At 38.9% G+C, this 14,141-nt stretch overlaps 1 protein-coding gene across 1 annotated transcript in view; it reads right to left on the bottom strand.

Moving 5' to 3' along the window:
- The window catches only part of LOC119176676 (uncharacterized), a 322,419-nt gene that overhangs the window by 63,146 nt on the left and 245,132 nt on the right, over positions 1-14,141 (bottom strand). The window contains exons 142-144 of the mRNA XM_075876363.1: positions 4,083-10,691; positions 2,545-2,577; positions 1,768-1,784 (exon numbers count right to left, since the gene is read on the bottom strand). Coding sequence (XP_075732478.1) covers positions 1,768-1,784; positions 2,545-2,577; positions 4,083-10,691 — 6,659 coding nt within the window. The remainder of the gene's footprint in view (positions 1-1,767; positions 1,785-2,544; positions 2,578-4,082; positions 10,692-14,141) is intronic.

Genomic DNA, 14,141 nt, shown 5'->3' on the forward strand with positions numbered 1-14,141 from the left:
TTTTGCTTACATCAAGTCAGTTCATCCCATGTGCATCTTTAAAGATACTTTTTCTAATAATACGGAGCATATGTCAATGTTGTAACCAGATTGGGAGAAGTGGGGGGGGGGGGGGGGGAGCTTCAACTTCCCTATCCCCAATTTTCAATTTTGCGTACGTATACAGGGTGTCCCACATAACTTGAGCCAAGAATTTGAGAGTGAAAGACACTTAGGAGGTGAATTGAACCAAACTCATACTACTCACACTAGCCTGTAGTTACTCAGGCTATTTTGTATTTCTCCCCATACTAATTAATTAATAATTCGTAATTATCCGTTTTTTAAATTATGGGCTGGAAACTCCAAATATGAACACTGAGATGTAGAGCACTTGCAGAAACCACCGACTAAATTGTTTCCTGTACGATACGTCTCGCGCTGTTATTTTTTCAAAGTTGTAAAGAAAGCCCGCAAAATGTGAAAAGAAGCCATGTGACGGACCGCGAGTGCACTGCCATAGTGCTGCTATAGGCTTTCTTTACAATGCTGAAAAAATAACAGCACTAGACGTATATACAGGAAACAATTTAGTCGGTGGTTTCTGAAAGTGCTATACATATCAGTGTTCATATTTTGGGTTTCCAGCCCATAATTAAAAAATAGGTAAAAATTATTAATTAATTAGTATGGGGAGAAATAAAAAATAGCCCGAGTACCTACAGGCTATTGCAAATAGTACGCGTTTGGTTCAATTCGCCACTGAAGTGTTTTTCATTTTCAAATTCTTGGCTCAAGTTATGTGGGACATCCTGTGTACATAACAAAACATGCACAAACAAATAACCCCCTGGAAAATTTTTTCTTGGGTGTTGGTTTAACACCTTGAAAAAATTTTTGGCTACACCTCTAGTGTACGAAAAAACTATTCACGAGAAACCTGTTCAGTGCACTACAGTTAAAACTTCATCTGATAAAACCAGATTTTACAAAGTTTCTAATCAAATAAGCAATTTCTATTCTCCAGCAGGTACCCATAGGGTTTCATGTTGCCGTGAACTTGTGCTGATGAAAGCAACTTGGCCACTGCCAAACCTGATTCAATGAAGTTTTTCTTGGAAAGAATTGAGCAAGAATGGGAGTTTTTTTTTTTCCAATTTTGACATGGACAGGTTTTTTTTTTAGTATTCACTCTAATGCTATTATGTTAAAACTGTCACGATTCTAGCTATATTTTGATGAGGCTGCATATGCTGTGCCCCATGCAGGAGACAATGAGCTTGGCAGTCTGTAGCAACTCTTACATACCAGGTGGAGCTAAAAGTGGTTTGTGTTTGCTTTCATTAATGCATGGTTTATGAGTCAGATGGCACTGAACATCTCTCAACTTTCTTGCTCGGCCTGCTAATACAATCACTGCACTCGTTCTCTGCATCTCTGTGTATCAGCATCCTGTTATAGCTTCAAACGACTATCATCCTAGACGCCGCCGCCCAAGCAGGAAGCTTCCCATGTCAGAACCACCCTAGCGGACTTTCCACACGCACAGCGTTGGTTACCAGCACATAAATGTTATGGTGGTTTTTGCGTGTTGCTATGTTAGAATTTTAGATTTTTACCAACAGATCAATTTCTTTCTTTATTGTACCAACTTCGAGATTTACCGAAATAATTCTTGCATAGTCATCATCTTTCTAAATCGAGTTTTCACTCTCTTGAAAAGTGGAAGTGCATAAACCACAAAACTGCAGCTATTCTGTCTACTGAGGACACCAAAAGCAAACTTACAGTATCCTCTTCATCACCTGCGGAGAAAAAAAAAAGAAAAAGTGCTTTAACAGGCATAGTAATCATAATAGACATTTCTATATGTGATGCACTGTTTTATATGTGCGCAGCATGAGCAATATGACTACTTAGCAGACTGCCATAAATTATGTCAGTGCACTCCTTTATTTCGTAGCATATTACAAAGAAGAAAAAGGCCAGTCCTGTAGCACCTATACAACAACAACAACAACAACAACAACAACAACAACAACAACAACAACAACAACAACAACAACGACGACAACGACAACAACAACAACAACAACAATAACAATAACAACAACAACAACAACAACAATAATAATAATAATAATAATAATAATAATAATAATAATAATAATAATAATAATAATAATAATAATAACCAGGCGGTTAAGTAGATTAGCATTGCTTCTACCTTACTGACAATGATGAAAGGGGCAAGTATCTGCATAAAATGCATGACACCTATCTGTGGCATGTCTTGCTGTATGCTCCACGTTTTGAGGTAACTTTCTTGCTACCACCTATGCAATTTATTTTACATGAGTAAAAGTTGGATGGAGACCAGGATCCTCTTTATTTTAGCTGTTATTTTACTATCAAAGCATTTTATTTATTTATTTATCTTTCTTCTTTTTTTGCAAAGCACTATTAGTGCATCACATGTGAGAAATCCAAATACCCCAGCTTTTATGCTGTAAGGCTTGATTAAAAATGGAGATCACAGGTGCTAAAGTAATAGTGCATCTTTACCTTGAGGCTCTTGAAGGACAATCTTTACTTCGTCTGAAAATAAAATACAGGCAGATACAATTCAATAAAACTAATTCAGAGTCAACATGTACGTAATATCATGGTCCTTCAATACTTTTTTTAAAAATATTGAAGGACCATGGTAATATGCTGATCCACCTAAGCACAATGCGTGTGTTTGGCAATTCAGACAATTAGAATAACAGGGGCAGCTCACATTTATACAGAAAAAAAAGAGCAAAATATCTTGCTTCCTAAAGCGTGCAACTTAAAAAAACTAAGTGTCCCAACAGGAACCAGGTGAACATAAAAATAATCATGTAAACTCAGTGCAAAACAATTAATTTCTTAGATAAGTGGTGTTTTTTTATGCAATACTTAATTTTTAATAAATTCTATGACAGTAGGGCTCCTGTGACAAGAGCTCCATGTCGAGGTGGAAAGACTTTGCTGTGGTTAAAATAACCCCATCGTACGTAATACACAAACACTCCTTAATTAAATTTTCAATCTTTGACTAAGACTAGGTGTTAATTAAATTTATAATGTATAGTGTAGTGTGTGCCAATTTTTTACATACCTATTTTTTTAAAATCACAAACATTGAACATCGTTGGAGATATTTGTCATCAAACTCCAAAGGTGAAATTGAAACTGATCGCATCTGGCGCGCATGAAGCACGACGGTTCTGCTACATCTGACCAGAACTACCGATGGCAAGGTACTGAGGAAATCTTAATAAAGGTGTTCTATGTCCATATGTTTTTGTGACAAGCTGGAAGTCACCTCAATCGTGTGGCACATCTCCTTACTTTTGCATGTAGTTTTTGATGGTTACTCGATTCTTTTGAAATGAGCCCCCCCCCCCAAAAAAAACTACATCATCCTTTGCTTTGTCTGCAAAGTATAAAACTTGAGGGCAGCCACTGTGGCACTTCTTACAGAGAGGTGAAACAGTCTTTTGTGCCTCTTTATAGTTAAAAAAAACAAAACAGATGAGCACCACTTATTGCATGCAAACATTAGGCTATCTACTTGTGTATTTCAGAATGCTCGCCAATTTTTCTGACCAGACTGGGGTTTTGTGCGCCTTTATTCAAATTTTGTCTCTTCCCTGTCACAAGTTATTTCACTGTGCCTTGTGCGTGCCAGACATGATCAATTTCGATTTCGCCCTTGAAATTCAATGATGACGAACTCGGACTATGTGCAACTTTTGTCATTTCTAAAAAATTGGTATGCCATAAATTGTCATGCACTACAACTTTCTAATATAAACAAATATACTCAAGTCAATGACCTGAAACTAAATAACAAGTTTTACTATTTAGTACCATCAATGTTTTTATTAAAAATATGCATATTAGCCATATTATGATTATTATTGTGAGACAATAATTCATCATTTTTATGCTATAGTACCTTAGAGTGTAGTGCTCTGTTTTCTATAGTATGACATGTTTGTTACAGAAATATGAAAATACGTATTAGAACACCTGCATTTACAAGTACTTATAAGTTGTTGGTAAAAACTTACCTGAAGCTTCTGTCACTGTGTGCTGGTCTTCTTTGGAAGTAAGATCAAGGTGAATAGTATCCTCTGTTGTAGCCTGATCCTCATCTTCTATCTTTAAAGAAACATCTGAATCTGCGGCACTAAGTTTATGGGGGATCTTCAGTTCAAACATTTCTTCAACTTCATCATACTGTCTTGCTGCAGGAGCCTCTTCTTTGAGAGACACTGTAAACATTTCACTAATATCATCAAGAGCTTGAGGTTTTGAAGTTCTTTTTCTTAAAGTAATTGTTGGAATCTCTTCAGGTAACTCATCATGAACTCCTGGCTTCCGTGGTTTCTTAATAGTAAGCTGGGCCTCTTCTACAACTTCCGTTTTCTCAACTGGCTTAGGTTTCTCTTCGATTGTGAGTTCTTCAGGAGTTTCTTCAGGCTTTGGAGCTTCCTTTGGCTTTTCTTCTAATGTTACAGTGACATCCTCTGTGACTTCTTCTGGATGCTCTTCCGGCTGTTCCTCTGGCTTCTTCAGTGTCACAGTTTCTTCAGGTGCCTCTTCAAGGAATTTTGGTTTCTTTGGTTTCTTTTTTATGGTAAGTTTGGCCTCCTCTTCTACAACTTCTCTTTTTTTAACAGGTTTAGGTTTCGCTTCGATTGTCAGTTCTTCAGGAACATCTTCAGGCTTTAGAGCTTCCTTTGGCTTTTCTTCTAATGTTACAGTGACATCTTCTGTGACTTCCTCTGGACGTTCTTCCGGCTGTTCCTCTGGCTTCTTCAGTGTCACAGTTTCATCAGGTGCCTCTTCAATGAATTTCGGTTTCTTTGGTTTCTTTTTGATGGTAAGTTTAGCCTCCTCTTCTACAGCTTCCCTTTTCTCAACAGGTTTAAGTTTCTCTTCAATTGTCAGTTCTTCAGGAGCCTCTTCAGGCTTTGGAGCTTCCTTTGGCTTTTCTTCTAATGTTACAGTGACATCCTCTGTGACTTCCTCTGGATGTTCTTCCGGTTGTTCCTCTGGCTTCTTCAGTGTCACAGTTTCTTCAGGTGCCTCTTCAATGAATTTTGGTTTTTTTGGTTTCTTTTTTATGGTAAGTTTGGCCTCCTCTTCTACAACTTCTCTTTTTTTAACAGGTTTAGGTTTCTCTTCAATTGTCAGTTCTTCAGGAGCATCTTCAGTCTTGGGAGTTTCCTTTGGCTTTTCTTCTAATATTACAGTGACGTCTTCTGTGGCATCCTCTGGACGTTCTTCCGGCTGTTCCCCTGGCTCCTTCAGTGTCACACTTTCATCAGGTGCCTCTTCAATAAATTTTGGTTTCTTCGGTTTCTTTTTTATGGTCAGTTTAGCCTCCTCTTCAACAACCTCCTTTTTCTCAACAGGTTTAGGTATCTCTTTGATTGTCAGTTCTTCAGGAGCTTCTTCAGGCTTTGGAGCTTCCTTTGGCTTTTCTTCTAATGTTACAGTGACATCCTCTGTGACTTCTTCTGGATGTTCTTCCGGTTGTTCCTCTGGCTTCTTCAGTGTCACAGTTTCTTCAGGTGCCCCTTCAATGAATTTTGGTTTTTTTGGTTTCTTTTTTATGGTAAGTTTGGCCTCCTCTTCTACAACTTCTCTTTTTTTAACAGGTTTAGGTTTCTCTTCAATTGTCAGTTCTTCAAGAGCATCTTCAGTCTTTGGAGTTTCCTTTGGCTTTTCTTCTAATATTACAGTGACGTCTTCTGTGGCATCCTCTAGACGTTCTTCTGGTTGTTCCCCTGGCTTCTTCAGTGTCACAGTTTCTTCAGGTGCCTCCTCAATGAATTTTGGTTTCTTTGGTTTCTTTTTTATGGTAAGTTTAGCCTCCTCTTCAACAGCCTCCTTTTTCTCAACAGGTTTAGGCATCTCTTTGATTGTCAGTTCTTCAGGAACTTCTTCAGGCTTTGGAGCTTCCTTTGGCTTTTCTTCTAATGTTACAGTGACATCCTCTGTGACTTCCTCTGGATGTTCTTCCGGCTGTTCCTCTGGCTTCTTCAGTGTCACAGTTTCTTCAGGTGCCTCTTCAATGAATTTCGGTTTCTTTGGTTTCTTTTTAATAGTAAGTTTGGCCTCTTCTTCGACAACTTCCTTTTTCTCAACTGGTCTAGGTTTCTCTTCAACAGTCAGTTCTTCAGGACCTTCCTCAGGTTTAGGAATTTCCTCTGGCTTCTCTTCTAGTGTCACAGTGACATCCTCCGTCACTTCCACTGGACGTTCTTCCGGTTTTTCCTCGGTCTTCTTAAGTGTCACAGTTTCATCAGGTGCCTCTTCAGTAAATTTTGGTTTTTTTGGTTTCTTTTTAATGGTAAGTTTAGCCTCCTCTTCTACAACTTCCTTTTCCTCAACTGGTTTAGGTTTCTCTTCAACAGTCAATTCTTCAGGAGCTTCCTCAGGTTTAGGAGTTTCCTCTGGCTTCTTTTCTAGTGTCACAGTGACATCCTCCTTCACTTCCTCTGGATGTTCTTCTGGTTTTTCTTCAGTCTTCTTAAGTGTCACAGTTTCTTCAGGTGCCTCTTCAATAAGTTTTGGTTTCTTTGGTTTCTTTTTAATGATAAGTTTGGCCTCCTCTTCGACAACTTCCTTTTTCTCAACTGGTTTGGGTTTCTCTTCAACAGTCAGTGCTTCAGGAGCTTCCTCAGGTTTAGGAGTTTCCTCTGGCTTCTCTTCTAGTGTCACAGTGACATCCTCCGTCACTTCCTCTGGATGTTCTTCCGGTTTCTCTTCAGTCTTCTTAAGTGTCACAGTTTCTTCAGGTGCCTCTTCAATAAATTTTGGTTTCTTTTTAATGGTAAGTTTGGCCTCCTCTTCGACAACTTCCTTTTTCTCAACTGGTTTGGGTTTCTCTTCAACAGTCAGTTCTTCAGGAGCTTCCTCAGGTTTAGAAGTTTCCTCTGGCTTCTCTTCTAGTGTCACAGTGACATCCTCCGTCACTTCCTCTGGACGTTCGTCCGGTTTCTCCTCGGTCTTCTTAAGTGTCACAGTTTCTTCAGGTGCTTCTTCAATAAATTTTGGTTTCTTTGGTTTCTTTTTAATGGTAAGTTTGGCCTCCTCTTCGACAACTTCCTTTTTCTCAACTGGTTTGGGCTTCTCTTCAACAGTCAGTTCTTCAGGAGCTTCCTCAGGTTTAGGAGTTTCCTCTGACTTCTCTTCTAGTGTCACAGTGACATCCTCCGTCACTTCCTCTGGACGTTCGTCCGGTTTCTCCTCGGTCTTCTTAAGTGTCACAGTTTCTTCAGGTTCCTCTTCAATGAATTTCGGTTTCTTTGGTTTCTTTTTAATGGTAAGTTTAGCTTCTTCTTCTACAACTTCCTTTTTCTCAACTGGTTTGGGTTTCTCTTCAACAGACAGTTCTTCAGGAGCTTCCTCAGGTTTAGGAGTTTCCTCTGGCTTCTTTTCTAGTGTCACAGTGACATCCTCCGTCACTTCCTCTGGATGTTCTTCCGGTTTCTCTTCAGTCTTCTTAAGTGTCACAGTTTCTTCAGGTGCCTCTTCAATGAATTTCGGTTTCTTTGGTTTCTTTTTAATGGTAAGTTTGGCCTCCTCTTCTACAACTTCCTTTTCCTCAACTGGTTTAGGTTTCTCTTCAACAGTCAGTTCTTCAGGAGCTTCCTCAGGTTTAGGAGTTTCCTCTGGCTTCTCTTCTAGTGTCACAGTGACATCCTCTGTCACTACCTCTGGACGTTCTTCCGGTTTCTCCTCGGTCTTCTTAAGTGTCACAGTTTCTTCAGGTGCCTCTTCAATGAATTTCGGTTTCTTTGGTTTCTTTTTAATGGTAAGTTTAGCTTCTTCTTCTACAACTTCCTTTTTCTCAACTGGTTTGGGTTTCTCTTCAACAGACAGTTCTTCAGGAGCTTTCTCAGGTTTAGGAGTTTCCTCTGGCTTCTTTTCTAGTGTCACAGTGACATCCTCCGTCACTTCCTCTGGATGTTCTTCCGGTTTCTCTTCAGTCTTCTTAAGTGTCACAGTTTCTTCAGGTGCCTCTTCAATGAATTTCGGTTTCTTTGGTTTCTTTTTAATAGTAAGTTTAGCTTCTTCTTCTACAACTTCCTTTTTCTCAACTGGTTTGGGTTTCTCTTCAACAGACAGTTCTTCAGGAGCTTCCTCAGGTTTAGGAGTTTCCTCTGGCTTCTTTTCTAGTGTCACAGTGACATCCTCCGTCACTTCCTCTGGATGTTCTTCCGGTTTCTCTTCAGTCTTCTTAAGTGTCACAGTTTCTTCAGGTGCCTCTTCAATGAATTTCGGTTTCTTTGGTTTCTTTTTAATGGTAAGTTTGGCCTCCTCTTCTACAACTTCCTTTTCCTCAACTGGTTTAGGTTTCTCTTCAACAGTCAGTTCTTCAGGAGCTTCCTCAGGTTTAGGAGTTTCCTCTGGCTTCTCTTCTAGTGTCACAGTGACATCCTCTGTCACTACCTCTGGACGTTCTTCCGGTTTCTCCTCGGTCTTCTTAAGTGTCACAGTTTCTTCAGGTGCCTCTTCAATGAATTTCGGTTTCTTTGGTTTCTTTTTAATGGTAAGTTTAGCCCCCTCTTCTACAACTTCCTTTTTCTCAACTGGTCTAGGTTTCTCTTCAACAGTCAGTTCTTCAGGACCTTCCTCAGGTTTAGGAGTTTCCTCTGGCTTCTCTTCTAGTGTCACAGTGACATCCTCCGTCACTTCCTCTGGATGTTCTTCCGGTTTCTCTTCGGTCTTCTTAAGTGTCACAGTTTCTTCAGGTGCCTCTTTAATGAATTTCGATTTCTTTGGTTTCTTTTTAATGGTAAGTTTAGCTTCTTCTTCTACAACTTCCTTTTTCTCAACTGGTTTGGGTTTCTCTTCAACAGACAGTTCTTCAGGAGCTTCCTCAGGTTTAGGAGTTTCCTCTGGCTTCTCTTCTATTGTCACAGTGACATCCTCCGTCACTTCCTCTGGACGTTCTTCCAGTTTCTCCTCGGTTTTCTTAAGTGTCACAGTTTCTTCAGGTGCCTCTTCAATGAATTTCTGTTTCTTTGGTTTCTTTTTAATAGTAAGTTTAGCCCCCTCTTCTAGAACTTCCTTTTTCTCAACTGGTTTAGGTTTCTCTTCAACAGTCAGTTCTTCAGGAGCTTCCTCAGGTTTAGGAGTTTCCCCTGGCTTCTCTTCTAGTGTCACAGTGACATCCTTTGTCACTTCTTCTGGACGTTCTTCCGGTTTCTCTTCGGTCTTCTTAAGTGTCATAGTTTCTTCAGGTGCCTCTTCAATGAATTTCTGTTTCTTTGGTTTCTTTTTAATAGTAAGTTTAGCCCCCTCTTCTACAACTTCCTTTTTCTCAACTGGTTTAGGTTTCTCTTCAACAGTCAGTTCTTCAGGAGCTTCCTCAGGTTTAGGAGTTTCCCCTGGCTTCTCTTCTAGTGTCACAGTGACATCCTTCGTCACTTCCTCTGGATGTTGTTCTGGTTTCTCTTCAGTCTTCTCAAGTGTCACAGTTTCTTCAGGTGTCTCTTCCATAAATTTCGGTTTCTTTGGTTTCTTTTTTATGGTAAGTTTAGACTCCTCTTCTATAACTTCTTTTTTCTCAACTATTTCAGGTTTCTCATCAATCACGAGTTCTGCAGGAGCTTCTTCTGGCTGCGGCACCTTTTCTGCCTTTTCTATCAAGGGGACTGTGACCTCCTCCGTAACCTGTTTAGGAAGGTCCTCTGGTTTTTCCTCTGCCTTCTTGAGGACAGCGGTTTCCTCAGGTGCTTCCTCAGCATCCTTGGGCTTTTTGGGTTTCTTTTTAATTTTAATCTCTGCTTCTTCTGGAGCTTTCTCTTCTGGCTTAACTTCTTCCACCTTTTCTGGTGCCTCCTCTGGCTTTGGCACTTCTTCTGGCTTTTCTATCAAGGGGACTGTGACCTCTTTGGTAACCTCCTGAGGAAGCTGCTCTGGTTTTTCCTCTGGCTTCTCGAGGACAATAGCTTGCTCAGGTGCTTCCTCAGCATCCTTGGGCTTTTTGGGTTTCTTTTTAATTTTAATCTCTGCTTCTTCTGGAGCTTTCTCTTCTGGCTTAACTTCTTCCACCTTTTCTGGTGCCTCCTCTGGCTTTGGCACTTCTTCTGGCTTTTCTATCAAGGGGACTGTGACCTCTTTGGTAATCTCCTGAGGAAGCTGCTCTGGTTTTTCCTCTGGCTTCTCGAGGACAATAGCTTGCTCAGGTGCTTCCTCAGCATCCTTGGGCTTTTTGGGTTTCTTTTTAATTTTAATCTTTGCTTTTTCTATAGCCCTTTCTTCTGGCTTAACTTCTTCTACTTTTTCTGGTGCCTCTTCTGGCTTTGGCACCTCGTCTGGCTTAACTTCTTCCACCTTTTCTGGTGCCTCTTCTGGCTTTGGCACCTCTTCTGGCTTTTCTTCTTTGGGAACTGAGACTACTTCTGTAACCTTTTCAGGAAGCTCCTCTGGCATTTCATCTTGCTTCTTAAGGATATTAGTTTCCTGAGGTGCTACCTCAGTAATTTTAGGCTTCTTAGGTTTTTTCTTTTGTTTAAGCCTCTTTTCTTCAGGAGTCTTCTCTTCTGGCTTGGCCTCTTCCTCTTTAACTTCTGGTTTTTCCTCAGCCTTTGGTGTCTCCTCTAGTTTTTCTGGTGTGCTAACTGTGGTATCTTGGATAACTTCATCTTGTGGCTTTTCTGCAAGTTTACAATAATGCAATAAGATTTGTGCATGTCTATAGAAGCTTGTCAAGCTGTTTTTGTTCAGTTTAAGTGGCACATATGATCACACATAATATGTATTCTACAGCAGACTTCATTTAGTTTTTACTTTACTATGAATTTCTGACCATCTGTTGAATTTATGCACTTTCTTTAATAAAGTTGCATACATTCACTGCACAGTTAAAGCAAACTTTTGGCAACAAAGCTTTGTGGAATTAGGGTAATTTGTTAAGCTTCATCTTACAAACAACGCTAACAACACATGGCCACAGGAAAATGAACAGCAAAGCTGCTGACTTGCAACTTGACAACTTGAGTTACAGGTCAGCGCCCGTCTCGCTTGTCTTTTGGCATACATGTGTTAGTAGCGCTTTCCCAAGATAAAAATTTCGGTAATGTAACTGCACTATTACGCTTCTCCTGCATTTTTTTTTAATGAAGTCTACTGTATTGTGGCATGCTTACATAGAAAGCTTATGAAACTATTTAACACATGCTGTATTGCATTAATTGAAATCATGATGCACGATCATGCATACTCGCAAAACTGTGTTTGCTACTAGGTCATGCAGTTAGTTACACTCATGCCTCAATGCATTAAATACTTACCATTATCTGATGAAGTAATGATGAATTCGAAAGCAGCATTGCCATGTTATTTTGCTGTGGTGTATCACATTATTACGTTCAGCATAAAGTTTATGCTGCACAGCTTAGTTAAAAAATGCTAAGAAAAAAATACATTCAAACTGTTATTACACATAGCATGTACCGGCCTAAGGTATGTGATGTACTAAACAATATTTCGTATGACTTATTGTGATTACAAGTCAGTTGCAACAAAACGCTTTACATTTAGTTTGCATTTCCATTAAATTAGGAAGCTGTATTCGTACACACACTTTTTTTAGTAGGATACAAAGCGCATTGCTAAACTTATGCACAATTGCATATAGAAGCACACTCATTCATTAATTGTGAAAGTCTTTTCATATTGCTCAAAACTCACCAAAAAAAAATAAAGTTATCTTTGAATATTTATATTAGATTTTAAGGAAAGTTTCAGCTTGCTTCCAAAATATATATTTCTGCTAATGACAAGTCTGTGTTGCTAAAGCTACAAGATTTAGATCTCTTGTGGTGCATTCTACACAAGAATATGTGAATTTAGGAGAGCACATGTTCATTACACTTGTAGCAAAAACACATCTGTATTAGTTCCAAAAACCTAAAGCGTACTTGTTGTAACAGATTTTGAGATAGGGTGTTGGCTTGTGAAGCATCATCACAAGCAAACACACTGCACACCTCAGGAGGACAAAGAAAAGGAATATGAGGCACAGGCACTTTCTCTGTCCTTGAGAAGTGAACTATTTTTTGCTTGTGATAACGATCAACTGGCTATCTTGAAATGTGTTATGCAATATTATCGAGTGAAATATTATCAAAGTTTCTGGACCAATTCAGTGCTAATTCAAAGAATGTAGTTCTGTGCAACAAGAAAAATATTGCTCCAGTTCTCAAAATATGGTATATGTTCTTTGGATTGCAAGTGCTATGAGCTAACTTTGTTAGTTATGACTTAAAGTCAGTTTCGTGTCACATTCCAGAGTTTAATTACTCCATTAATATGAAACAAAACACCAGGATGCTGGTATTATATTTTGCAGGCTAAAAGTTACAATGTCCACAAAGTTACAAAGGTTTAACTAGTATTTATTATGTCTGTGTGCGTGTGTGTGTGTGCATGTGTATGTGTGTGTCTGTGTATATATGTGTGTGTGCATGCATGTAGTATGTGTGTGCACCTAAAATGAGGTCCACTGATGAGAACATTATGTGTAGTACTTGCTGATCGAAACAAGACAAACTTTTGCTTCCACCATCTTTAGTTTGGAGCATACTGGCACAACTTTTGATCAAAACCAAAATTATCTTTAGAAACTAGATTTGTCACAAGATGACATGGTTATCTCTGGTAAATGTGTATGCCAGTCATAATAAAACAATTGGCATTGCATTTATATTCATAAGTACTGCACATTGTTTCTACGAGTAGAAATCGTGGCAGCATTCTTAAGAACGTAGACCTTAACAGTTGAAGTAGAGTAACATTGTTGTAATAAACATTAGCTTTTAGGTCCTGTCATACTTGCAGTTCAATTATAGCAGTGATATTGTTAGCAGCATGCCTACAGCATCGCATAAAGGCCACTCAAATACCAATGATGGCAACCCAGCAATACTGTTAGCTGTAGTTGCAGGAATTCTCAATAGAACATTGGTAAATGAAACCGTCAATGGCTTTGAGTAAAATAAAATGTTGGGTTTCTACATCCAATTGGGTACTGAATGAAAATTTTCATGCTAGAACTTACAGCTTACAAAACTTTTTAAGCATATTTAGTGCCATAAAATAGGTAAGTACAACATTTTGTAAAGAATGTATAGGTGCACAGTATTTCATTATGCTTACCTTACCATGTTAATGTATGTGTGTCTTATATCTGGTGCTATGTATACACGAGGTTTGCCTTTGAAACTTGAAACAAAGACGTGTGGGGCCCTTCCACTTTACAGGGGTGAGACTTTGGGTCAAAACCAAAGTGAAATTCCTAAATGGTTAAACGAAATGAAAACTTTAATGAAAGCAAATTACTGATCATGGTGAGAGTTATAAATTGAATATTAGGGAATAAAGTTCTTTAATAGGAATCGCATTTTCAAACACAACATAGATGAGCACAGTTCTCTTTTTCAAATTTGGGCAATAAAGAATGTCAAATTCACTGTGTGCACTGCACGTGTAGACTGGAAAGTATACAGGGTGGTTTGGCTGCACAGTCACTTTAGTGTGGTCATCAATTTTGGGCTGTGTGCCTTGGCTGCAAATAGAAACTTTTTCTTAATGAGCTAGTGGCTAGTGGATTTTTAATCCTGGCTGTGGGGACTGCGTTTCGATGGTGGCAAAGTCTTTCAAGTCCGTCTACATAAATTTAGAAGCACAGTATGAATACCAGATGGTCAAAATATCAGGAGCCTTCCACTACAGCATTTCTCATCAACAAAACATGGTTTTGGGGCATAAAACTCTCACAATTATTGTTGTAGATTTTTGCTAGTAGATATCAATGAAATAGTATGGATGAAATAGAATGCTGCTTGAATTTGAAGTGCATGTTTCACATACGACTCTCCTGTTTGCGATTTTGAAGTTGAATTTTATTTTTTTGCTTTCATTCCATTTTGATGTTAGCACTTACGGAATTTTGAAAGGATAAGTGATCCACTATTTGAGAGTCACTTATCTAACTGTAGGTAAGGATTGATCACTCTTTTGCAGTTTTGTTTTCTCAATGGCTCTCCAAGTTTTCGTGTCAGCAAACAAGGCTGAGGCAGGATAGCAAATTTATACTGAAAGTA

The sequence above is a fragment of the Rhipicephalus microplus genome, chromosome X, assembly GCF_043290135.1.
Source record: "Rhipicephalus microplus isolate Deutch F79 chromosome X, USDA_Rmic, whole genome shotgun sequence".
Classification (NCBI taxonomy): Eukaryota; Metazoa; Arthropoda; class Arachnida; order Ixodida; family Ixodidae; genus Rhipicephalus; species Rhipicephalus microplus.